The 27,617-nt window shown below is 45.4% G+C and overlaps 1 protein-coding gene across 3 annotated transcripts in view; it reads right to left on the bottom strand.

Annotated features, from left to right (window-relative positions):
- The window catches only part of SYN3 (synapsin III), a 435,938-nt gene that overhangs the window by 326,683 nt on the left and 81,638 nt on the right, over positions 1 to 27,617 (bottom strand). For all 3 annotated transcript variants that reach the window (XM_084794231.1, XM_084794230.1, XM_084794232.1), the window contains exon 4: positions 11,722 to 11,813. In XM_084794231.1, the coding sequence (XP_084650357.1) occupies positions 11,722 to 11,813 (92 nt within the window). The remainder of the gene's footprint in view (positions 1 to 11,721; positions 11,814 to 27,617) is intronic.

Below are 27,617 nucleotides of genomic sequence, written 5' to 3'. Positions count from 1 at the left end.
CTCTTACGCGCGCTCTGTCCCTGCTCAGCCCCTGCAGAAAGCTTGCTTAAGTTTGGATAGGATTTGGTCCTAAAGGTCACGTGCTAATAGCTTGGTCAGGGTCCTTCATGCTATTGAGAGGTGGCGGAATCTTTAGGAGGGGTGGACTAGTGGAAGGAAGTTAGGTCATTGGGGGGAGGGTGACATGAAAGGATGTTAGGATTCTGGTTCCTTGTTATCTCTTGCTCTCTTTTGCTTTACAAGCATGCTGAGGTGACATTGTCTTCCGTGTCACACGTCCACAAAGATTTACTGGATACCCCCATCCCCAAAACAAATGGGCCAAGCAATCGCAGACTGAAACATCTGGAACCTCAAGCGAAACAAAAACAAACAAACAAACAAAACAAAATCCAAACAACAACAACAAAAACCAAACCCAGTCACCTTTTAAGTGGATTGAACTTAGGTATCCTGTTGCAGTGACAGAGCACTGACTAACCCAGATCTCTGGTTCCTGCTGCCTTCTGCCTAGAGATCTGGGCTCCAACCATGCTGGTATGGGAGGAGTGGGAACAGCTGCTATGAGGCAGACAGTGAGAACTGAAGGAGTTAAAGGTGCCCGGGGCTCCATCTGGAACCTATCTCAGAGGCCTGGCTCAGGTTCAAGTGCTGCCAGCCTCTGGAAATCTGCGAAGCAAACAATTCTAGGCCTCCAGGTGAATCTCTGTGGCTACGACTTGGTTTCTTCCTCTGTAAAATGGGCTACGGTAGTAATTACCAGCACTTAATTTAAAGTTTGCCTTGGTCTAGACATAGCAGAGGGATCAGCACACACCACCATCTTGGGCATCCCTCACGGAACTCGCTGAGGACTTGTTAGAATAAAGCATTCAGTGAACGTGCTATCCATGGTCACGAAATGCCTTCATGCAGGCTGAAGAGGGATACCTCCCCAGGCAAACTGCTCCAGAGCCTGGCCTCTCACTGCTAAGCTCCACTGTCCCCTGCCATCTTGTGGGGTCATGGGATTAGTTGAGATCATGGTTTTGCATGAAGAACTCAGCACAGGGATCTGCCAGTAAGTGGTAGTGACCTTTTCCTTATACCCTGTCTCCAAGTCAGACTCTTGGATTCTTCCCATGTTTTCCTTCCAAATGATTGCGGAACTGTCCTCTTATGTACCATTCATAGTGGGGGAACTTAACACCTCTTGAATAAATTTTATGCAACACTCTCCCTCTTATTAAAGAGCGGCAGTCAGGGCAGAGATGCCACACAGAGGCTCTGGAGTCAGACTGGCTGGGCTCCACCTCTCCCTGGCTGGACACCTGGGTTCCATTACACAACTCATTGGTTTGCTTTTTTTTTTTTCTTCAACTTCTTATCTATAAAAATGGAATTTAATAGCACACACCTTACGGGGTTGTTGAAAGGATAAAATGAGTTAATATATGTTAAGTGCTTGGACCAGTGCCTAGCTCATAGGAAACGCTATAAAAGTGTTTTTTAAATAAATAAAAATGCATGAATTTTGTATGTGCTGCTCAAGCTGGCTTAAACTAAAAGGGATTGTTCTTGGCTCAAGTCTGGGGAAGAGTGTGGACTCAGTCTTGAGTAACACCACTGGGTCACTGTCTCTCTTGGCTGTGATTTTCTTTGCTTTAACACCACTGGGTCACTGTCTCCCTTGGCTGTGATTTCCTTTACTTCGGCTCCACTTTTGGCCGGTCACTCACTCAGGGAGACAGAGAGCCCCCCCCACCCCCCACCCCAGCAGCTCCAGGCACACATCATACCATCTCAGCAGCTCTGGACATCTACCCCAGCAGCTTGGTGTCCCCTACAGAACTCACGTGTCTATGCCTCTTAACCAAGAACTTCAGAAGAAGTCTCATGAGAAAGTCCTGTTGTCTTACCACCAGTCTTAAGGTGATAGTCCAAAGGGCTAGGGCTTGTTATGTATTGTCAACTGCACACACTGTCCAGACAGCGAGGCAGATAGGAGTCATTGTGGTGGGAAATCACCTAGGTGCTGTTTTCTCAGAGCAGAAGAGATAGACGGGAGAAGACTAGCAATTGTTTACTCGGCCACCACCCTGTTCTCTTGGAATCCGAGAACCTCATGTTCTCCATGGAAATAGAAGCAGCAGAATACAGAGCAACAGAGATGCATTAAAAAGCCTAGGGCACGTGACCATGGAGAAATCCCATAATATGCTGGAGAGCCAGTGATGGTGGTGGGATTCGGTGTGAGTGTGGAGTCCTGAGAAGCAGTGGGGTGGGGTGGTGGTGGTGGTGGTGGTGGTGGTGGTGGTGGTGGTGCAATGGTGTCACTCTCAGGCCAAGGCCTGAGAACAGAGACACCATTGGTATAAGTCCTAGAGTGTGAAACTTTGGCAACTGGGAGCTTTGATGAAAGAGGAGAGGAGAGCCTGGATGTTTCAGGTGCAGAAGACAGCCTCAGCTTTGCTTTCTGTGCTCTTAGGTTGGGCTCTGTGTGAATGAGATGGTGCCTTCCCACGTTAGTGAGATCCCTCCTCCTTTTTCTTCTTCTTCATCTTCTTCTTCTTTGTTTGTTTATTATTTATATAGTATCCTGCCCACATGTGTGCCTGCAAGTCAGAAGAGGGCACCAGATTTCATTATAGATGGCTGTGAGCCACCATGTGGTTGCTGGGAATTGAACTCAGGACCTTTGAAAGCAGAGACAGTGCTCTTAACCTCTGAGCCATCTCTCCAGTCCTGATATCCCATCTTCTTTACTCAGTCTGTCAGCAAGATCCCTGCTGACACACCCAGAGATGATGCTTAGCCCGATGTGGTTATAGGTCCTGCTCACATGTATAATGAACTACGGCCCCAGTGCAAAATGCCTATTGGCATTTCCAATATGCCACCTAAGTATCTCTGAAAGAAGATACCACAAATGAAGAGAATTGCTCAACATTGCAACGTGGGAGGGCACAGCTAGGGCTTGTCATCACATGCTTGTATCAAGCTTTGTTGGACTGAGCTGCCTGCAGGAGGCTCTGAGCACCCTTCTAGGCCCACAGGCTTATATGTTTGATGCTTGGTCCCTAGATGATGATACCATTTTGGAAGTTTGTGGAACTTTCAGTCTTACAGTCCTGTCCAATTGGTGGATGCCATGTGGCTAAGGAGAGCCCTGGATGTGGTCCAACGAAAAATTATAAACTTTAACTTAAGGCATTGTCCTGCTTGGGTGTTTTTGTTTGTTTGTTTGTTGTTTTTGTGCATTTGATACATGCTAGAGCTATGAGAGAAGAGGGAACTAGTAGGTTTCAAACAGTGACAAAAGGCCTACTTAATGTATCAAAGAGGAACTGGTTGCCAGGTTCTCCCAGCATCCTTCACTCCCTATCTGTTACATACCCCACCCTCGACCCTCAACTCTCCAGCCCAGGTTGCTCTTCCCTATATAATCCAATCATTTTGGTTACCCCCTCTTTGTACTTTTGGGCCTCCTGGCTGCTCCAGCTGGTTTCCCTGCTCTCTCCTCTCCCTTACCCTCCCCCTCTCCTCACATAGCAGGGCTCAGTTTGGTTATGTCCACTCTTGGATCTCCTAGATGTCCCAGCTTCTGGGTAATGCTTCTCCACATATCTACAATAAACCTTCTCCTCCACCATATCTAGGAGCAGCCATGTCCTTTCTTTTCCTCTTTCTTTCTTTCTTTCTTTCTTTCTTTCTTTCTTTCTTTCTTTCTTTCTTTCTTTCTTTCTTTCTTTCTTTCTTAACCTGGGAACCACAATTGAGAAAAATGCCTACATAAGACTGCCTTGTAGGCAAGCCTGGTAGGCATTTTCTTAACAAGTAATTGGTGTGGGAGGAGGCAGCCTGCTGTGGGTTTGGTTAAAAACACACACACACACACACACACAGACTGAGCAAGCTGTGAGGAGCAAGTCAGTCCACCACATTCTTCCATGGCCTCTGCTTCAGTTCTTAATTTCAGGTTCCTGCCTCAAGTTCCCCAGGATGACGGACGGACGGACTATAGGATGCAAAAGAATCCTTTCAACCCAAGGCTGCTTTTGTTCATGGTGTTTTATTTTAGCAATAGCAACACTTAAGTAAGACAAACATTGTGAGAGGTTCGTACGTGTGGTTTTTCTTTGTTTGTGGTGTTCCGTTTGTTTTGTCTGTTTGTAGTGCTCTCTTCTGTTCTCTGTGTGTAGTGTTTCTTTGTTTGTAGTGTTCTCTGCCATGAACTTCGTAAATGAGACAAAGTTGTATCCTGATACCAAAAGGGTTTTGTGCCTGCTGGAAGGTGGGGCTGCAGTAAAGAAAGTGGGTCACCAGGGATAAGCCTTGCGATTTTGTAGCTTCACTCCCTTTTCTACGTCCAGATGTAGATATAATGTGATCAACCCCATTACACTCTGTTCCTATTCCTTCCCCACCCTGATGGACTATATTCCCTCTTAAACCTTGAACCAAAACGAATCCTTCCTCTTCTAAGTTGCTTTTGTCAGCTATGTTGTTATAGCAACAAGAAAACTAAGTAATATAGACAAAAAATAACAGCTCTATGGGATCCCCGGACCTGAGTCTTTGGTTCTTTTGTCAATTTCTTCAAAGCCTTGGTTCTTCTAGGTATGGTTGGTCCTCCTCTTCTTCCTCCTCCTTCTCTTCCTTCTCTCTCTTCTTTTTCTTCAACGTCACCGTCCTCTCAGAACTTATCCAAATCCTTGATGCCCAGCTTTAGTCTATAGGAGAAACAACCCCTGGGGCACCTAGGGGAATTAGATGCCCAGGCCCCACCTCAACACCTGGTAGATGGGAATTTGTGTGTTAATAAGATGGTAGGGAGACGGGTACATGGACCACAACTCGAGAGGCGCTATGATTGATGACTCTATAGGAAAGCTAACACACTGTGTGTGTGATAACTTCACATGACAGAAATCCATCCTCTTGTGGTTGTAGGGGCCAGACGTCCAAAAATCAAAGTGTCCGGCATCTCTGGTTCCTTCTGAGGGAGAAGATGTCCCCAGTCCATCTCCTAGCTCCCCATCACTGCTGGAGATCCTTGGCACTCTTTCACTTGTATATGTCTCACTCCAGTTTGGTTCTCCATTATTATGCAGCATTTTCCTTGTATCTCTATATCCCCATTTTGGACCCAGTATCTTTCTTTGTTGACCTAGAACTTGCTATGCATCTCAGGTACACCGTGAACACCAGATACTCCTGCCTTAGCCTCCAGTGGCTGGGACTATAGGCGAATGATACCATGCCTAGGCCAATGTTTCCTCTTACAAAACCGCCAGTCATATTGGATTATGCATCTATGCTGTTAAAGTATGACGTAATTTAAGTAATTACATCTGCAAGGATTCTGCTTCCAAAGAAAGATGATTAATGAACATCTGGGGTATCTCTTTAAATTCACTTTTGCAAACAATTGTGTAAGTTCTGAAAGAAGGGAGCAGCCCTAGAAGAAGACGTGAGGATGTTTATTTTCACAAACGGATTCCTGTATTCAGGTAGCCTACTTGGTAGAGTCCTTGGCTTTTCAGATGACACAAACCCAAGCCAAGGCCACCACAGAAACAATGTGGGTGGCTGTTTGTGGTCGTTAGCTTTGATTATTAACACTGACACAGCCTAGCATCCCCTGTGAAAAAGGGTTTCAAGAAGGGATTATCACCAGGCAGTGGTGGCGCACGCCTTTAATCCCAGCACTCGGGAGGCAGAGGCAGGCAGATCGCTGTGAGTTCAAGGCCAGCCTGGTCTATAAAGTTAGTTCAGGACAGCCAAGACTACATGGAGAAATGCAAATGGGTTGGACTGTGGACATGTCTGTGAAGGATTGTCTTAACCAAGTTAATTGATGTGGGAAGACCTAGCCTCCTGTGGGCAGCATCATTCCTCAGGTAGGGGAACTTTAACTATATGAATTGAGAAATCGAGCTGAGAGGAAGCAAGCAAGTGCTTGAGTGAGCAAGCAAGCTAGCAAGCAAGTATGCATGCATTCATTTCTCTCTGTTCTTAATTGTGGATGTGATGTGGACAGCTGTTTCAAGTCCCTACTGCCTTGACTTCTCTGGTACAAGTAACTTGAACTTGTAAGCTGAAGTAAATCCTTTGTTACCTAAGTATTCTTTGTTAAGGTATGGAATGGGTTGTGCTATAGAAATGAAACCACAACACTGCTTATTGGAATTATCTAGATGGCTTTCAAACCACTGCTCTCTATGCTGCATCTTCAGGAATTCCCATGTAATTGGTCTCAAGTTTTACTTGGGTAACAGAATTTCTGAATTGAATCTGAGGTGAGTCTAATTTGCAGTAAAACTTGACAACTAATGGCACAGATGGAGGCATCTTAATTATTACAAAGGGAGGATATTCCTTTGATTCAAGACAGTGGACATAAGCACTGGTAATACTGAACATTAAGATACCCTGGTTCCTAAATAACAGTTAAGCTTTACAGACTCACTGCACACTGTAGCTACCATAAGAATATATGGTGCAGGGAGTTTATCCTGCAGCACCCTCAAAATAGCCCTTCGATGGCAGACTTGTATATTTTATCTTTTATTTACATTAACCTTTTAACTATATTTGTGTATCTTTTCCCAGTGCTTGTAAAATGGAAGTTTTATTTATCCTCAATAAACAAATGCTCCATTATAACATGTTTATGTCCTTTTCTTTGGTAACATACTTCACCTGAAAGTCCTTGTCCAACTCCCATGATATTAACACAGGTGTATTAGCTAGCATTGTTTGGTTTTTAGAGACATTGTTTCATTATATGTACAACTCAGGGTGGCTTGGGTAATAAAAATATTTTGGTGGCGGTAGCGGGGCTTGAACCCAGGGCCTCTAGAAGGTGCTGGACAAGTCCTCTTCCATTGTGCTGTACTAACTCCTAGCCCCTTCAGGAAGGCTTGGAACTTGCCATGTGGCTTAAGGGGGCCTGAAAGGCTCGGTGCTTTTGCCTCACCATACTACATTCTGGTATTACATGCCCGTACTACCACACCTGGCTCTCAATTAGCTTCTCTATTAATCTGGTAGTTTTGGGATGTTTTCTCCCTAGTTTTCAAATGCTCTGTATTATTATATTTATATTACTCTTTTGAATAGAATGTACTTAAAAACTTTGAAGTTACCCTGAAAGTTGTTTTGTTTAATGAGAACATTTATACCACTCATGTTTAATGAGATTAGCAATATATATTGGTGGCACAGATACTTAATGACTGCTTTGCCGAGGTTGAAGTTTTCACAAGTAACCATGAGAGGGTTGATTCCTAGGAATTCACACTTTGTGAAAGTGGGATCTCTCATCAGTATTCTTGCAGGGTAGAGTCAGGCATCAGCTCTAACCACCCACAATGTCTAGGGAACCTCTGGGAAAAGAAGAAACAAAGAGATGACTTCAGGGTTAGGAGTATGGCAAACAGTTCCACGGCCATGCCCACTGATAGAGGGAATGTGATGGGACAGTCAGTGGACAGGGGTGAGGTGACTCTTGGGCTGCTTACACTTTATAATAACCATTTCTACTTACAAGTATCATCATCATCATCATCATCATCATCTGAAAACAAGAACTATCCACACACACCCTCTTCTTTTCTTTTCACATCTCCTTCATCCTTCATCTGGGATCATTTTCCTTTGGCCTAAATACTTGAGAGTCTTCTCCCTTAGTGAGGATCTGCTGTTGTAAGTGTTTTCACTTGTTCATCTTTCACTTCATGGAAGCTCTTTCCCCTGGGGTGGAATGAAAGGCTGGCAACTAATTTCCTTCACTGCCCTAAAGGCATTCTCACAATGGCTTTCTGAAAGGCATTCTCACACGGCTGTCACCCTATTACGATAAAACCAATTTACCTTCTTAACGCTGCCTATTCTCAAGATGTTTTTCTTTATCTTTCTAAAGTTGCATGGACATGTCTGGGTGCAGAATTCTTTTTCTCAATCCTGCTTAAACTGTGCTGAGCTTCTGGCAGCTTCTTTTACTCTGTGATTAAATGAACACGCTGGCATGTCTTGTGATCTAGCCCGCTCTTACGCAGTTCTAATGCTCTCCAGTCTCTCTGCCTCCTTCAGGACACTTCATTTAATTCCGTGAGTGCTTTTCCAACTGTGCCTAATGTGCTGTTAAACACAGCACATTCAATCATTTTGGCTAATAAAGTTTTCCATTTCTAGAAGTTCTATTTTTAACATTGTTTATTTAAATTTTTATTATATAATATGGTTGGGTCATATTCTTTCCCCTCCCCTCACACCTTCCAGATTCCCCCTTTCTAGCCATCTAGCTTTGTGCTCTTTTTTCTCTTAAAAGACAAGACCAAACCAAACCAAACCAAACTAAACCAACCAACCAACAACCAACCAAACAAAAAAAAAGTGCACATATAAAAAGGGCACACACCACTACCACCACCACCACCACTAATTCAAACCAAACAGCTAAACAATAAAAAACATGGAGTCCTTCTTGTGTTGGGTGACTATTCCTTAGCATCAGCCTGACCTGTGGTGTGGTTGATATTACCCGGTGTCACTCCGTTGAAGTAAACAGACTTTTCCTCTCCAAACAGCTGTCAGCTGTAAAACTCTTCTTGCTTGGGGAGTGACTTTATGCCCACCTCCCATCCCTGTTTTAAGTCCATCTCCTTGAGATGGAATCCATACCTTGATATTTTTTTAATGATGCCAAGAACCTGAAATTGTATAGGTCATGCATCCTAGGGGAAAACCTACTACAATTATTCTGCTAAATGAATATTGCAATAAAATGACTCCTAATATACCCACAGATCAGCGTATCACTGTATCCCCAACAGAGAAGCTTCTTCTTGCAGTAGATAGTAATTAACACAGAGACTCACATTTGGACCACACGCAGAGAGTGAGGCGCTTTGGCACCCTCAGCCCTATGTGGGATGTATGACATCCCTTCTCTCAAGGCTTAGGCATCTATGTGGAAGAAGAGGCTGAAAGACTGTAAGGGCCAGAATAAGTGGACAGCTCCATGGAAACAGCATCTTTCCGATTACAGCAGGACTGATGCGGACATGAACCCACAGACACTGTGACAGCATACACAAGATCTGCATACATTCCAACTAGAACGCTTACTTTTTAATAGCTCCCGTTTCTCAGCAAATAGTTTCCAACTTGATTTTTTCCTTTCCTAGATATATACATCATTTTCTTTTGTACTAATCTGTGCCTAGGCAACTGCAGTGTCTAGTCTCTCTGAAGTTCGGCCCCAGTGGTCCACTATTCCTAGTTCTGCTCGTTTTTGGCACCAATCCTTGTTAATTCTGACCGTGTGCTAGCTGTTGTGTAAAGAAGTCTCCGAAGCATGGCATAAAAGTGTATTATTTTATAAAGGGTTTGCTTATACCTGAGCAGGCATCAAGTTGAACGCCCAGGGGCTTCCTAGGTCTCACTTCAATCTGTAAGGGCACAATTAACCTTGAAGGTGGAGCCCTCTGGAGTCTTAGTTCAGTGTGTGTGTGTGTGTGCGTGCGTGTTTATTGACCATTACACTCTTTAAGATGAGTTGCCGTGAGTGTTGACTTCCTTCCCTTTCCCTCCCTAGCCTACCAAAGCCAGTTTCTAATCTGGGCCACTGAGCACATAGGCAGTCTAAAGACGTGGTGGCTTCTGTACTTGCGTTAGTTGCTTCTCCCATCACTGTGACAAAGCGCCCGACAGAGGATATACTTAAGAGAGGAAAAGCAGATTTTTGGATCACAGTTTCAGAGGGGTTTCAGCCCATCACTGTGGGGGAAGGTGTGGTCTAGTTACTCCGTGGTGACGGGCAACAGGCAACTGACCCACAGCAACACTGTGGCTGGGCAGGAAATGGAGAGTGCGCCATAGAACTGAAGGCAGGTTTCACTTTCTTTTTTTTTTTTTTATTAATTTTTATTTTTTTTAAATTAATTTATTCATATTACATCTCAGTTGTTAGCCCATCCCATGTATCCTCCCATTCCTCCCTTCCTCCCACTTCCCCCTACTCCCCTCCCCTCCCCTATGTTTGTGTCTGAGGGGGACCTCCTCCCCCTGTATATGCTCATAGGGTATCAAGTCTCTCCTTGGTGACCTATTATCTTTCCTCTGAGTGCCACCAGGCGTCCCCATCCAAGGGACATGTTCAAATATGGGGCACCAGAGTTTGTGTGAAAGTTAGATCTCCTTCTCCACTCACCAGTGGAGAATGTCCTGTCCATTGGCTAGCCTACCACCTACCCACCTACCAGGATAGTGGGTAAAAGGGGAGGTCATCCTATTGAGACTTTAGGTGTGAGAAGCCTGGGAGAAAGAGGAAATAGAAGGATCCAGCGGGTCCTGGAAAACTACAGGCGAGTCTGGGCCCTGGGGTCCTCCGCAAACTATGGCAACAGCCAAGGAAAAAATAGGCAGTAAACCTCGAACCCCTACCCAGACTAGCCAATGGGCAGGTTTCACTTTCAAGGCCCACCTTGGTGACCTATTTCCTCCAGCTTGACCCCACATCCCAAAGGTTCTGCTGACTCCCCGCCTCCCCCAAAAATAACCCACCACTACTAGAGACCAAGTGTTCAACCAAATGAGCCTCAGGCGGACATTTCACATTCAATTAATAACAATTCTTATTTATCTACCTGGCCTTTCACTGTCCTATTGTTCTCGCCCTGGTAATCCCCACGGTCACGCCAACTCTTTAAAGGCATCTAAGCATTACAATGATTGGAAACTAGTTTTTAGTGGTGGCCCAGATGACCTGGACCACTGATACTGGAAACAGGAAGCCACACAGTGTCTTCCTGGCACTAAGAAAGCACGCAGTAAATGGTCGCATGCTAGCCAATCGCTCCACAGCCCCCAACCATGCTCCATTGCTTGCCTGTCTTTACCTGCAGAGGCTATTTTCAACTTGCAGAATTCTCATACCCTCTCCCCAGATCAAGAACACACACTTCCTACCATCTGACAAGGCGCTAAACATGTGTTACCTTCCTTCCCCAGATCTTTTGCTGTTTCTCTCGACTTCATCCATTGCCCATTGAGCTTGACCCACTTTACCCTCACACACTGGCCTATGCATCTCCTTCCCAGAGCCTAACCACACAGGACTGCACTTATGTGATTCTTATCTCTCCTGGGGATGTGTACTTGTCATTTATGACTTCCAAAGAATTCCCTCATTTCCTCTCCAGCTCAGCACACATCCTACACAGATTTCTGGAAAATCTGATAATCAGGGCTTTTAGTTCTGCTTTGGTTAAAGGGGATTCTCTGAATGCTTAGTCTGCTGAGCTACCTGGGGAGGGAGGTTCTGTTCTTCCTGCTAAACACTGTGGATAGGCTGCTCTCACACGCATGAGCTTATGGAAACTCTGGCAGCTTCTGGCTGCTGTGTTGTTATCTCCACATCGCCTGTGAGAAACATAGAGCAAATGGAGCCAAATACAGGCTGAACAGAGTCAGAGCTCTACAACGAGAACCCAGGCCTTTCGTCCCAAGCCCAAGCCTTACTCCTAAAAAAAAAAAAAGAAACCACAGTTGCTTCCCATGTATTTGTGTCACTAGTAATTTTTATTACTGGGGCACCTGGAAGTTTATGGGAACCATTTGGCACAGGGATGCGCACATGGCACCTGAAAGTAGCCACAGGCTGGTGTGGAGGTGTCTCTGTGAGGTTTCCCATATACACTACTCAGACGGTTTTTGTATCTCAGGTCCGCTTACCGCACAATTTTGGTGCCGTTTCTCACAACTTGCATGTCCACCATGCAGCCTCCGGTAACGTAAGCAGCCAGGTTCAGCTCAGAGAACTCCGCCTGGAGAAGAAAGCAAAAAAACAACAACAAAAAAATGAGGCATCAAACACCACCACTGTAGGGCATTTGTGTTTACTGTATACTTCAATGTATTATCTGGTGCACATGCAGGCCTCATCTCACACTTACAAATGGGATTTTTATTTCCCTTCTCAAAAGGAAGCTGAGGAGCAGAGAGACAGGTGACACACTCAGGATCAAATGACGAACACACTGTATTGGAACCCATGAGTCTCTGATTCGAGGGCCCACTGTCATGACCACAGCTCTTCTGCCTCCTTGGAAGCAGAAGAAGCTACTCTAATTCTGTCGCTAGAAGATGCCAAATGTTATCAGGCTGATTTCCCTAGAGCTTGTGCTATGCAGTTCATCAGCCTCATGCCTCTGATGATATGGCCTTGGTAACAGAACACTCCTCAAACCATCTGTCCAACATCCCTTTCTTTTTTTTTCTTTCTTTCTTTCTTTCTTTCTTTTATTTTTAAGATTTATTTATTATTAGGTATACAGTGCTCTGCCTGCATGTACACCTGCAGGCCAGAAGAGGGCATTAGATCACATTATAGATGTTTGTGAGCCACCATGTGGGTACTGGGAATTGAACTCAGGACCCCTGGAAGAGCAGTCAGTGCTCATAACCTCTGAGCCACCTCTCCAGCCCCGACACCCCTTTCTTAGTAATGGCCCCTTCCCTTGTTCTATACATGTAGCTACCGTGGAAGTACCATGTCTGTGTCCCTTTGGTCACAGTGGATGGACAGGCGTCTGATGCAAGATGAGGGAATGATCCTGAGAAGTTAAAACAAGGCATGAAGTTTGTTTCCAGGGGGTTCTATCTTTTTGCTCCATTTTGTTTTTTCTTGGCATAGTGTTGTCTATCATGAGTGAAGGCTGACCCCAGCCAGACTCACTATGTAGCAGAAGACGACTGTGAACTTCTGATCCTCTTATCACTATCTCCTAATTCCAGAAATTACAGATATGTGCTATAACGGTTTTCTTTAGTGCTAGGGATGGAACCGAGGGCTTTGTGCAATGCTAAGCAAGCACTCTGCCTACTGAGCTACATCTCCAGCTAATAGGTGGCTTATATCTTTAATACACAAGCCTGGGAGCTACTTGGCATCACATTTATTGCTAGACACATTAAGGAAGCATGGAAAAGCAGAATGGAGGAGGCCGAAGAACAAGAGAAGGAAGCAGAGGAAGAAGAGGAGGGAAGAGACATCACAGGCACCAAGAGGGGGAGAGAGGGACAGGTGAAATTCTATTGCTTTCCATCAGAGTTCTGTGGAATGACACGTATCCCTGGTCACACATGTTGCTATAACTACCTATATCAGATTCTTAGAATGCTGCTCTAACGATCCACTACTGGGTGGCTTAAATGGCAGGAACTTATTACTCTACAGTTCTAGGCTAAAAGTAGGGCTGGTGTCTTTAGCAGGTTTGTAAGGATTGGGTCTACTCTAGACCCCTTTTCTTGGCTTGAAGAGCACCAGTTTTTTCCCCTGAGTCTCTTCTCATCATCTCCTCAATGTTTGTTCTTATATCCAAAGTCCCTGCTCTTATAAGGACAACAATCATATAGATACATTCTCACTCTAATGACCTTGATTTTGCTTGATGAACTATTTAAATGTTCTCTCTCCAAGATCGCATTCTGAGGTACTGTGGGTTGGATTTCAAACTATGATATATTTTTATAAAAATGTAATTGTTTATATGTTCTTTAAGAATGTCATATATGGGGCTGAATAGATAGATGCTTTAGTAATTAAAGTGTTACTACTCTTTAAGAGGACCTGAGTCTGAGTCCAAGAGTCCACTTTAGGTGGATTACAACCACCTGTAACTCCAGCTCCAGGGAATCCAGTGCCATAGAGTCACACACATACTCATAATTAAAAAATAGTAAAATAGGGCTGGAGAGATCTTATTTTGATCATATTCACCCTTCTAAATTCTCTTAGAGACCCCAACACACATCCACCTTCGAGCCGCATATCCTATTTATTTATTTATATTTATTTATAACCCACGTGTCTAGTTAGACCTGCTCATACACACACAGATATAGATGCAGTCACTGGAGCATGGACAACCCACCATGGGCCACACCCAGAAGAAAACTGTCTCTCCCTCATCAGCCATCAACTGTGTATAGCTCTCATGTGGATGTGGTCCTCATGACTCCCTTCCCCATCTATCTTTAATGCTGATTGGCTTGATCCTGTATCAGTCCATCTATCTTCAGTGCTGATTGGCTTGACCTTGTAAAGGTCTTGTGCAGGCAGTGGCAGCTGCTGTGAGTTCATGAGTACAATGGCCCTGCCATGCCCAGGAACATTTTTGCAGCAGCCTCACTCTTAACATCTTTCCACCCTCTCCTCCATGATGTTCTCCTTATGGAAACATGCTACAAGCGTCCCCTGGGCACTCAACAATAAGGGGCGAAAGCTGCAATAACCTATGGATATAAGGTTAAGTTGTTCGAAGGCAGTTCGATGATGTTTCCATTGAGCAGAATAACAGAAGTTAGGTTTCCATTAGGGTGTATGAGCTTCCAAGCCATGCGTTTTTGGCAAGATTTAGAGTACCAGGTGTAAGCTCTTTTCTGTAGAGTGGCCTTACGTCCCAACAGAAAGCAATTGGTTACCCATATTTCACTGATGCCACAATTGCATCAATGGGCCTATCTTATCAGGCCGGTTGCTATTAACGTTCACAGAGTTCACAGCTGGGGAATGGCTTCTGATGGCTTTTCTCTCTCCCTCAGCAGCCCGTATAGCACCTCTGACACAATCAAAGATATTCAGCAGGGAGGGAGCTTCTAGGTTGGCATCATCTTGAGTTTTCCTGTTCTACGTGCAAAGTGTAGTGTCTCCAGCAATGAGTTCTTCATATCAGATTCTCGTGGGCGACCAAGAGTAACAGCAATTGTCTGTATTGTTTGTGGGGTCTACTCAATACCCTTGATGAACAGGAGGTCTCCCATACTTGGCACTGTTCTCTTTGTCAATGTATGAATTTTAGTGACAATGCCATCATTTAAAGGGAATAATACCAAAGGACCTTATTCATAGGAACAGCCAAAAGCTTTAATTTGGATATACCTAATCAACATAACTGTTTGCATATATTCAGTGCTCATTATGTGCAAGGTTTTGGTCTAGGCCTTTCACACACATAAATCTACCAGGCAAGGAAACGGAGGCAGAGAGATTAGATATATGTAGGATGTCACCCAATGGGTAGCAATGCTCAGGATTCAACTCCAGACGGTTTGCTCTTGGGGCTGTGCAATTGACCATTTCCACGCCACTGCCTCTCTCTGAGGCTGCATGAGGCCATATTAATGCTTGAAGACTGTATTTGGTTGAGAATTCCCCCTCCCCCATAGGCTTGCTATTTCATTTTTTTTTTACTTTATTAATTTATTCTTGTTACATCTCAATGGTTATCCCATCCCTTGTATCCTCCCATTCTTCCCTCCCTCCCATTTTCCCCTTATTCCCCTCCCCTATGACTGTTCCTGAGGGGGATTGCCTCCCCCTGTATATGTTCATAGGGTATCAAGTCTCTTCTTGGTAACCTGCTGTCCTTCCTCTGAGTGCCACTAGGTCTCCCCCTCCAGGGGACATGGTCAAAGTTGAGGCACCAGAGTATGTGAGAAAGTAATATCCCACTCTCCACTCTACTGTGGAGAGTGTTCTGTCCATTGTCTAGATCTGGGTAGGGGTTTAAGGTTTACCGCCTGTATTGTCCTTGGCTGGTGCCTTAGTTTGAGCGGGACCCCTGGGCCCTAGGCTCGCTATTTGAACACTTGGTCCCCAGTAGGCAGCACTGCTTTGGGAGGTTTAGGAGGTGCAGCCTTGCGGAAGGTGGCCTGTCAGTCGGGGGTGGGCTTTGAGAGTTAAAGCCCCACATCACCCGCAGTTTTCTCTCTCTGCTTCAAACTTTCAGTTGAGGATGTGAGCTTTCAGATTCTTGCTGTGGTTGCCACGCCTGCCTACTCCCATGCCTTCTTCACCATAGTGGATGCTTATACCTCTGAAACAATAAGCCAAAACAAACTGTCTCTTCTATAAGTCACTTTTGGTTATGGTGTCTTATTACAGAAGCAGAAAAGTAGCTAATATAGGGACCTAACGCCATTTAAAGAGAACAAGTTTTTAATGATGGAAAATATCACTTTGTAAAGATCTAAATGCATCACCCTGGAGCTCTTTATCAGGAACTGTGACAAAGGGCCTGACCCTCTCTCTGGATGATATTAAGTGAAACCAAGAACACTTATGCCTCTTGCTCTAATTAATAACCTCATTATGTTGTGGCAAGGTGAAAAGAAAAGATCACTGCTAATGAGCCCATGTTGGTAAAGTGTGGTAATAACACAGCTATTATGTCTGATGCCTTCCAAAATCAGCTCCAAATTGCTCAAAATACTCAATTGGCAACCCCACAGAGAATTTTTTTAAAAGCTGGTGCATGTGTGTGGCAGAGAAAGAAGTTAAAAGGAAGTTGCGAAACAGGAGAGCTGGCTACTAGACATGTAGAGAAAAAGAATGAACTGAGAGGAGGGCAGACCCAGGGGTTGTTTTGCTGCCCAAAGGGGAAAAGAAATTCCTGGATAGAAGACATAGTCAGGCTTTGATAAAAAAAAATGTCAGAGGTTGGTCTCGTTCAGATTTGTATGTCTAGAGTTATTTCCCAGCCATGGGTTATAAGCAATTATAGAAGGTGAATGTCTGGGTCACAGGGTAAGTAGATTCTGTTGTAGCATGGAGAGTTTACGAAGTTAAGAAAAAAAGGGGGATGGGATTGCTCTGTATTTAAATTTCTAAAATATCAACAGTGATGGAAATGAACAGAGGTACCCAAAGCCCCTTCCCCACCAAGGTAGCTCACTGGTCCCTGTGCTAGGATCTTAAAACAGTGGTCACCTTGGAAGAATCTCATTCTTCCCACAGAGACTGCAGTAGATCAGATATTATCCCCCACAAAGATATATCCAAGTCCTAATCCCTTGATACCTTAATGGGGCCGTTTTAGGAAATAGAATTTATACGGATATAATTAAGCTGAATATCTGAAGAGGAAGACCATCTTGGATCCGAGCAAACCCTAACTCTAATGACAAGCCCCGAGAAGATCAGGCATATATTTAGAGGGTAGAAGTCACACGAAGATGGAGATAGACACTAGAAATGGTGAGGCCATGAGCAAAGATGGCCAGGAGACACTAGAAAGCACAGGGAGTCAACAGAGATCATCCCGGAGAGCCTAGGGTGTGGGAGGACATGCTGAAATCTGATGGAGACAATCCAACACCCAGAACTATGAGACACTTATTGTTTTAACTCTCCTGGTTTGTGTAAATATTCCATGGCAACCCTAGGAGACAAAGAAAACAACTGAGAAATGAATGCAATTTCAGCCTTTCAGACGAAGCCAGAAGAAATCTCCAAAGGTCAGCGTCATCAGTAGCCTGCTCTACCGTAGGCCAGACACATGAACTCATGAATAGAAACATTCACAATCTCTTTGTCTCTCTCAGTATTGTCTATTTTTCTGTCTCTCTCCCCTTGCCTCTCTGTAATATAGCAACTATCAGTTTTACAAAAGTTTTAAGAGCAACTTAAAAATTCTGCATGAATTAACATTTTAGCCTCAATTTTGCCTTCAATTGTCTTTTACGTGATCTTTTAAAAAAGGCTACGCCTGAGACCTTGCGGTACAGATTCACTAGTCCTCAAGAAGCCACATGTATATGCAAGCTAGTCAATGTGCTAGCCAATGAGTTTCGTTAGTCCTCCCGAATATCAGTTTTAACAGCTGTCAAATGGAGATAACTATAAATGATGTCCATTCTTAAGATTTTGTGATGATTCAGACTTCTGAGACAATTAGGATGCTGCTGAGTCGCAGGGATTCTGCGATGAACTGCAATTATGATTATTTCCAATTTCCCTGTCTTAGTACGAATGAACTGAAGGCATCAGGAATAGTAGAGCCCTCAGATGTCATAGTGCATGTATTTAGTCCCAGCACATGGGAGGCAGAGGCAGGCAGACGGCTGGTTTGAGGCCAACCTGGCTTACAGAATGAGTTTTGGGACAGCCAGGGATACACAGAGAAGTCCTGTCTCAAAAAACCGAAACCAAAACCAAATGGTAGAAGTAGAAAAACAGTAATATCCTCAAGCACTTGTGCCACCCAAGAGGTAAAATACAGGGATTGTGATGGCTCATCCTCATCGCTAGCTTGACTGAACTTGGAATCACCTAGGAGACACACTTGTGGGAACGTCTTTGGGTTTATTTCTAGGGAGGTTTAACTGAAGATGGAAGCCCTACCATGAATGTGAGTAGAGCCATCCGATTGGTTGGAGTCTTGGACTAAACACTGGGGACAATGAGTTGAGTGCTGGCTTTCTCTGTTCTCCTGATTTATCCAGATATGAGCAAAGAGCCTCACGCGTCTGCTCTTACTGCCGAGAGCTTCTGCTACCATGGCTTCCCCACCAACGGTGAACCTCCACACTGTAAACCAAAACAAATTCTTCCTTTTCTTTAGTTGCTTTTAGTATGAGATTTGGCTATAGCAATGAGAAAAGAAACTGATAGACAGACTTTGGCTCATGGCTCCAATAAACTACTACAGACTCTATTCGTAGTCCCATCTTATACAAGGAGACCAGACAAACTACCTTGTCAGTTTGCAGCCATCCCACAGCAGGCATTTCAGGGCTGGGGGTTCCTGCAGAAAGGAAGCAATTATCCTTATCATCGCCTTTGATCAATTGCCTGGAGGGAGTTTGCTGGCTGCAGAGCAGCATGGGAGAACTAACACTGAGCTCAGCCATCGCGGAGGTGAGGACTCCAAGGCTGAAGCTCGGGAGAATCACTGTGGCTGGAACTTGCAGGTAACACATAGGAAAGGGTAGAGCGACACCGAAAACCAACTCTGTAGTGAGTCACCTGGAAGTCCGTGGCCAAGCTGTGGTCTCACCCTGCCTGAAAGGAAATACTCAACGCTGGGGGACTGGGGGGAGGCGGGGGATGGGACAACAAATCAAAAACCAGTAGGCTCAAAAGCCTGCGGAACCCACACATGCCTGGGAACTGTTCCTGCAACTTTTCTTGATAGAAGCTCTGTTGTTATGTACATTGTATTTAATCCTGTGACCCATAAAGAATTAACTTTTAAAGTTCAAGTTTCGAGTTCTCACCTGGTTAAGTGGCATTTTGCCACCATTTGATGAAACAGTGCCTCTACCCTGCTCCCATGGGACCACACTTGTACCTTTGCCAAACACTAAATTATTTCATTTGTGACACTCTGTTTTTCTTTCTGTGGTTCTCTGGGGCATGGAATTCAGGGCCTTGAATATGCTTGGTAAGTGCTCTACCACTGAACTCTACCTTGATCTCTTTTAGTTTTTAAAGTTTGAGACAAGGTCACACTAAGTTGCCCAGAATGGTCTTGAGTTCTCTGTGGAGTCCAAGGACTGCCCTTGTGTTTGTGATCCTCCGAGCTTAGCCTCTCAAGTAGCTGTGGTCACAAGGCTGTGTCAGTAAGCCCAGCTACTTCTAAAATCTCTATCCTTTCCTGTTATCTATGTCTATCCTGAAGTCTGCTTCAAGTTGTCTCTGTTACTGTCCCCTTTGCAGGAAGTCTGGGCACTGACTAACTATATAAGATGAAAGGCACCTAAACAGAAGAAACAATGTAGGGTAACAATTCAGTCCCTTCTATCTACAGACCAGATAGAGTCTTCTTATATGCCCACTCTATAGTACACACAGACCTCAAAGGTTCTGTCCTGAGCACTGGTTAGATGTTCCTTCTGTGGCTCCCCTATGATGTGGCTGACGGGGCACTGCATGTTCTACTGTGCTCTGCTTTGTGTCTGTCCATTATTGCTGCTAGGCCCCTCAAAGTTTGGCCTCTCAATCCTTAGCAATTGAACAATTGAATGTGGTCCCTAAAGGTAAAGGGGATTTGAGAGAGAGAGAGAGAGAGAGAGAGAGAGAGAGAGAGAGAGAGAGAGAGAGAGAGAGAGGCCGATCCAGTACTGAGTACTGAGTCATCCTCTTCACTGAGGACCACTATGTATGTCATCCACTAATGCCATGTTCAACATCCTGAAAGAAATCTCTTGGCATTATTCATGAAGTTTCGAGTTCCAGCATAGCTCCAAATGTTATCATCTTAGCTTCCTTTCTGCCTTTTAAAAAGTGTAAGCCCATGTTCTTGTGATCAATGAAGTTACTTTTTGTCTGTTTCTTGCTACCCAGGGCACATAAGAGTTTGTTTCCTTTCCTTCCCTTTCTTTCTTCCCTTTTTTCCTTCTTCCCCTTCCTTCCTTCCTTATTTTGTGATTCCTTTTTATTTTTATGTGCATTGGTGTTTTGCTTGCATGTATGCCTGTATGAGGGTGTCGGATCCCCTGGAACTGAAGTTGCAGACAGTTGAAAGCTGCTATATGGTCCTTGGAATTGAACCAGGGTCCTCTGGGAGACAAGCCAGTGCTCCTAACCTCTGAGCTATCTCTTTAGCTCCTCCTCTATTTTCTTAAGGTTTATTCTTATTATTTATCTTTTTATATCTCGCTGGGTGTGTTTGTTCACTTGTGTGCAGGTGCCTGAAGAGGCAAAAAAAAAAAAAATAAAAATAAAAAAAAAATAAATAAATTAAAAATCCCAGGAAACTGGAGTTACAACAGCTGTGATCCAACATGTGTGCTGACCTCTGAAAGCAAGCACTCATGCTTGATGAGCCAATTCTTCAGCCCCTTCTAATATATTACTTTGAGGGGCTGGAGAGATGGCTCAGTGGTTAAGAGCACCGTCTGCTCTTCCAAAGGACCTGAGTTCAATCCCCAGTGCCCACATGGCAGCTCACAACCATCTGCAATTCCAGTGCTAATGACTCTGACACTCTCACACCAATGCACATAAAATAAAATAAATTATAAAAATATATTATTTTGGAAAATGAATATAACTTTCAGTTAATTTTGATTGTTGGGACTCTTATCTTAGCAGAGAAACCAACTGTATGGTATATGCCTAAGATATGACCTGGAGACATCATTAAGAAAAGTAGGTGCTAATTCTTTGATCTGTAGATGGGCTGTAAAAAGTGTAAACAGGTTTATGGGTATTTTGCTATTCATTTAAAAAGCCACAGGGAGAGGTTTCCAACGCTGATGCCAAGGACACCTGAGCTTTCCTGCTTTTTATAATCACATTAAACATTTGCATGAAGAAAGGTAGAAAAGGTGGAGAGAGATGGGCCATGAACTTTGGATTAGAGCCCTAAGACTAAATTTTAACACCAACCTTAGGCTACAGTCTCATTTTCTCCCGGCTTTAATTTTCTCTATCTTTAATCTGGAACACTGTAATTGGTGGACTCAATTATCTCCATGGGTCTCTTTCTCAACCAGAGTTCTTCAGTTAACACCCCAAAACAAAATCTGTTATGATAGCAACCCTGATTAGAAAGGCACACCAAGCAAGAACATGCTCCGTGAAGAATTGCTCACTGCTTTATGGTCAGATTTGGTACACAGAAGGTATCCACAAACACTTCTTTAATAAACGATTACTCGCATAGTTGGGATGTGAATGGAACTGTGTTTGTTCTTAATGAGCAACTTGAAGGGAAGGGATTTGGAATCACCTGGGAGACTCACCTCTGCACATGTTTCTGAGGGCCATTCCAGAGAACGTTTAATGATGGAATAACCGGCTTTTAAAGTGGGTATTTTCCTGTGGGCAGTCTAAGAGGCTTGAGAACAAAGCAGTGACCCCCTCCTGCCTCTTCTTCCTGAGCAAGCACATCTTTCGCTGCTTCCGCTACTGCTACCACCCTCTGTGTCTATCAGATCCTAGGCTCTTCATCCTTTCGACTCAGACTCAAGTCTTGAGCGAGCTTTCAGGGTGCTGGTGCTATCCTGGCGTTGCTGAAGCAACCAGTTTTGCAGGCTGAATAGCCGTCAGGCTTTTAGCCTCTCCAGTATGCAGAAAGGCATCCTTGGGCTCCCTAGACCTAGTGTTTAAGGCAATCTAACAAATGCCCCCCTACAGTAGGTACACAGCCTATTGGTTCTGCTTCTCTGGTCAACCCTGCTTACTGCCAGTGGGTCCCACATCTGCTAAGTAGCTTGCCTTTGGGAACTGCTGTTGCCAGAGGTTCTGGGTTAGTGTGATCAGGAATGTGTTTCTGGGCAGATATTAGCAGGGGAGGGAAGCTCAAGATATGGGTCAACGAAGAAAAAAGCACAGGTGAGGACATGGGGCCATGGGCACTGGAATGCTGAAAGTCAACATTGAGCCCGTGGCTGAATGCAGCAGAAGGCAGAGCTAGAACCCTGGAACGGAGCCCAGGGGTCCCGAAGCTCTGGGACTCCTGGGGGAAGGGGTGTGCAGGCTGTTCACACTGTGTTCATCTGCTGCTGCCGCCGCCACGGACTACTGTGACTTTAGGGACCTCAGACAACACACACTCACCTCACTGCTCTGTAGGTGAGACGGCTAGGCTGTCTTGACCCGTCTCTCTGTTCTGTGTTGCACAAGGCCGAAGTCAAGGTTCTGGCCAGCCGGGCTCTGATTGGGAGACTCAGGGAAGAAGCTTCCTGGGGGATGTTGAGAGCAAGCACACAGTTCTTGGTAACTGGAGGACTCAAGCGTCCACTCCGTTGACCTATGTGCTGCTTAAGATGGTGTTCTCGCCATGCTGTATTCTCTTCCTCCTCCTCCCCCCTCTCTTTTTCCTTTTGAGATAAGGTTTTCTACAGCCCACACTGCCCTTAAATTTGATAGACATCCAGGAATTACCATGAGCTTCTGCTCCTTTGGTCTCTACCTCCCAAGTGCTGAAATTACAGGCATATACCACCACACACCATTCATAGTGTTAAGGACTGAGCCCAAGGGTCTATGGATGCCAGCCACGCACTCTACCAACTGAGCCACATCCACAGCCCTGCTCTCTCCATCTTGGGATGAACAACAGAATGTAGGTCTTTCCCTATCTCAGGCCTTTTCTGATGTCCAATTCTGATACACAGCCTCTTATCACAGGAAGTTCCTTGTTTTCAAGGGCTTATGTGGGTCTGTGGTTAAGGCTGAGTGAAACTGGACCCTCCAAGACACCCCACAGCTCCAGACTCATAACTGTAACCATGCAATCACCTCTGCAATGTCCCTTTAGGTAACATTTCCACAGGCTCCAGGGGTTAGGAAGGAGGCATATTTAGAGGAGTTAAGCAGCAAAGAGAGTAGTGGTTTGATTTTAAAGACATTTATACAGCTCCTTGTAATAGCTAGGCTCTGGTATAGATCATACCTATGGCTGGAATCAGATCCACCCAGAAAGCCTCTCCTATACCCTCCTAGATCAGAAGGAGCCAGTCTGGTCCCAAGGAAGCACACAGAGATGTGTGCATCAAAGTACACGTGTGCACGCATGCGCACACACAGAGGAATGGAAATTGGACGAACTCAATTTCCTGTAAGGCCTCTGGCTACATTCTCATGAGCACTGGCACCTGACGAGGATGTCAAGGCAAGCAGATAATGTGACCGAGAGCACAGGGTAGTCACGTCTCCTTACTGATAATTGCACTTGCGATGATAATCACGGTGATGACAGCATGTGGGATGGCGATTATGATAATATGCTGAAGGATGTTATTAGGCCCACAGATCAATGGGGCGGGGGTGGGGGTGGGTGAGGGGAGAATGAAATTGAGGCTTGGAACCGGATGACTGACTGGAATGCAGGAGAGAAACCAAGAATGTGTGGGAACGCGAAGGCAGCGGCTATCAGCCTTGACTGTGAAGCCTGCCTGACTGAAGGAGGATTTGAACACAAAGGGACGCTGTCCAGAGTGCCTGAGAAAGGGCAAGATGCTGGCAGACAGATGGGTCTGGAATCCAAGGGAGGTTGATAAGGGTCTGAAAATTCTTGTTGGTTAGTGAAGACATACCTGGCGCAGCTTGCACTTTTGAGCCCTTACTTCGAGTGTGTCCTTGTACAGGGCCTTCGGTATTCGTGCATTTTGCGGGAGGAGAGACAGAGAGACCTAGACCAACAGGCACACAGGCAAAGACGGACATCGTGTTCACGGAGGTGGGGTGGGGTGGAGTGCGGAAGATCTCAGGCAGCAGGAGCTCTCCCCAGTGCCCATTCCCTGTGACACTCTGCCCTGGTACACAAGCTGCCTTAGTCTGTTTCACTAGCAGCAACCACTCACAGCACCTGAGACTGTGTCTGCCACGGGATGGGGCCAGTGCTCTGTGTGTCCTGGCTTCTAAACTTCGCACTGGAGGGTGTGTGGATCTGAGTGGTCATGAACTCCGAGGCCGCTGCCCTATCAGTGTTTTGAAGGCGTTACTCTTGGGATCCAGTCTCCTTTCCGTAGCTCCATCTTGTCAGCCGTGGACCAGATGATTATCTTGAGTCTCTGGTTCCCAGGGGGCCTAGCTCTCTTACTGTCTCCTTCGGCCCGTGTGCTTGCTGTGTCCTATGACTATCCTATAGCTATGACTAGTTAACCAGAGACACCTGCATTAAGATTTGAAGTAGAGGGGCTGGAGCTATGGCTCTTTGGTTAACACACCTGTTCGTCTTGTAGCGGACCTGAGTTTTGTTCCTAGCACTCACAGAGTAGCTCACAACCATTTCTAACTCCATTTCCAGAAGGATCTAATGCCCTCTTCTGACCTCCACAGGTACCATGCAGACACATGGTGCACGTAATACATGCAGACAAAACATTCACACACAGAAAGTAACGAAACCTAAAAAGGAAAGTTGGGAAGGTAATTTGGATTACAGGAAGGTAAGATGCAATACTGCTTGGGGTTTGGAGCTTACACGGAGGACCTTGCATGGGCGCTTTGAGCACCAAGGGGTTTCCATTGGTTTGCTCATCGTCTTTCTACTGTAGGAACCTTAAAGGGGGGTGGGGGTGATGGTGCTCATCAATGGATGGTTAAAGCACTTCTGAGTCCTCCAGTAAATTATCATCAGACTTCCATCCAACTCCCAAACAAAGATTGATGTATCTACTTCCATGGACAAAACTGGGTGTGAAATTCCTCCTCTGGAGAGCAGCATTCTATACAGAAGCTGACCTCTTCCCCAGTTCCAAAGTGCTCTCATAGCCAAAACGCTTGTGGAAAGGACAGACACCGGCAATAATAACGTTAAAGTACTAAGTATAGAATACCAAGCCTGCCGTGGCTCATAAGATCCCATGGGAGTTAGTTTCCATTGTCTTCCACCATTCCTGGTCCTCTACCTCTGAGCTTCAAGGCCCCTCTCCCCCTGGCATCCTGTCCATGCCAAGGTTGTAGAGTGAGACCTAGATTCCTGTCCCTCATGGAAAAAAACCCTTCTCTGAGTATCTTCAGGCCATTCAGGGACCCGCTCAATGGTGCTGCCAGAGGGTGGTCGCCCTTCAAAGCACTCTGCCACAGCCAGTTCTTCTGTAATCCCTACAATATAATTCCCGCCAGACCTCCTCAACACTGAAGATCATGTCTATCAAATATTTAAATGCCTTCTGACCAAAACAGAGACTCTAAAGCGCAGAGACAGAGTCCGTTTGGTCTGCTGCCCTATGCTGTGACCCGAGACTGCCTGATGAGTGGCAGCAGTAGCTCAGTGACTGACATGGGTTGCAGAGAAGGCATCTAGGCTGGTGTCAGAGATGGCACCCAGGAAGGCAGGGACTTTTCCTCATGTTATATCACCTGGGACCCAAACCCGACTGACACTGTTCATATTGCACCAAGGGGTTGCTGTTACGTGAGATGATTTCTCTTCTAATGTGCACATTGCAGGGCCAGATGGAGAGCTACTCAGTGGCCTCAGGCTGTGCCCCTGGCCTGTAGCCTTTGCTGCTCTTTGGCTTTACAAACCTTTAGTCTTCTGTGCATCCACCTGTAGCCTCTATCAGCGAAGGCCTGGCCTGCCTGTTCCTCCTGCCTGTTCCTCCCGCCTTGATGCCGGCCAGCACTTGACAGGGTGCCAAGGCCTGCAGCCAGCGATGCTGTTTCCTGTCCATTTCCCAGTGCAGGCTGTATTTTTAGTTCCCAGGGCCTAGGGGGCTCCATGACTTCCTCAACTAACATCTGAGGCTGAGCTCTTTCCACCAGCTCAGGTTCGCCTTGCAGACAAAAGAGGCATTGAAAGCCTGCAGGCTGGCTCAGCTGCCTCTCCAGACGAGGGAGTCGTATTTGGGAACAGGACCTGGCATCTCAGGGAGGGCCACGGTCTAGGAGTACCACATAGCCCTGGGACTTCTCTGCAGTGTCCAGGAGCAGGTACTTTGTGTTGATCAAAACTACTTCCTGGCCACCAGAATAATCCCTGAATGTGAGAGAAATGTTGAGCAGGAAGGGCAGGTCTAGGAGGAGAGGGAGAGGTGAGGAGAGGAAGAGAAGAGGGAAAAGGAAAGAGAGAGAGAGAGAGAGAGAGGGAGAAAATATGGATATAAATGTATATATGCATGTGTGTGTGGGGGGGGGGAGTGTGTGCTAATGAATAAGTATGCACACAGACAAGAAAGATAGGGGAAGATAAAAGTACAAAAACATGCCAAGATGAATTTAAAAAAAAATGATAATACTCGACATCCTGTTTAAATAATGGAATATTTAAACCAAAATAGACAGCAGTGTTCTGCAGTTTCAACATGGTACACTCCTGGTTTTTCAAGTCCTGTTATGCCCTTGGCCACCTATGCCCCTTTCTTGTTATGGTACTGTAGACAGGCTGGCCTTTCTGTGCCCACCTCTCTCCCGCAAAATGAAGGCAGTGTCAATGCTTATTTCCACCACCAAGCCTTAAGTGAACAAAGTTGAGGCAAGTGCTGTTGTTATAGCTATTGCCTCTGAATCATATGTTTTTTCCTCCTCCTCCTTCTCCTCCTCCTCCTCCTCCTCCTCCTCCTTCTTCTAATGTTTCCTTCTTGATGGAGACAGCAAAAGTAACTCAGGAGACTCAGGAGGCTCAGAAGCTTGCTGGATTCAGAGGGCTCCCCCTCAAGGCTATGACCAACTGCAAAGAGGAGACTCTCTCGTGGAGCTGCCTACCAGTTGGGTAGGGAGCACTAAGGATGTGTGTGGGGGTTTGTGAGTCATCTGTTGCCTGTGCTGCGGTGGGCTTTTCAGTCGTACCCTCAGAAGGCACTCCAATGATCACCAGCTGGCTGACCTGGAGTTGGGTGAAGCTATGTCTAGTCTGTTGTCAGTCTTATAAGGCCCACAATAGTTCCCTAGAAGAAATGCCAGGCAATGAAGACCACAGCTGTTATTAACCTGCATGTCACAGTAAGATACCAGATAAGAAAGGTTAGTGGTCACAGCTGTCATCTAACTTGCTTATCACAGTAACTTACTGATCTGAGAGTAGGCATCGGTGTCCTCATGTATTGAGAAAGCTGAGGGACAGAGTGGGCACATGACTTGGCCAAGGTCACAAAGTTAATGGGAAGAGCAGTGAGACGTAGGACTCAGGGCCTTCTTATTACCCATTCATCATTAACGCACGTACTTAGCAAATTCTCACTGGATCACTACTCTGCTTTGGTCATCAACAAAGCTGATGGAGATCTGAAATTGCTTTGACATTTGACGTGGAGATGCAAAAGTTTGGAGTTTTCACTGATGGTTTTATGTCTTGCTTTGGTCCAGTGTTTCCTCACTATGTCCCCACCTCTTCCCTTTTGGAATGATAATATGTATTCTCTGCTATGGCATGCTGAAGTTAAGCGGTTTG

The sequence above is a fragment of the Acomys minous genome (assembly GCF_964271855.1).
Source record: "Acomys minous genome assembly, chromosome: 9".
Taxonomy (NCBI): Eukaryota; Metazoa; Chordata; class Mammalia; order Rodentia; family Muridae; genus Acomys; species Acomys minous.
The sequence above is the reverse complement of the archived record's forward strand: the minus strand, read 5'-3'. Positions and strand labels throughout refer to the sequence as shown.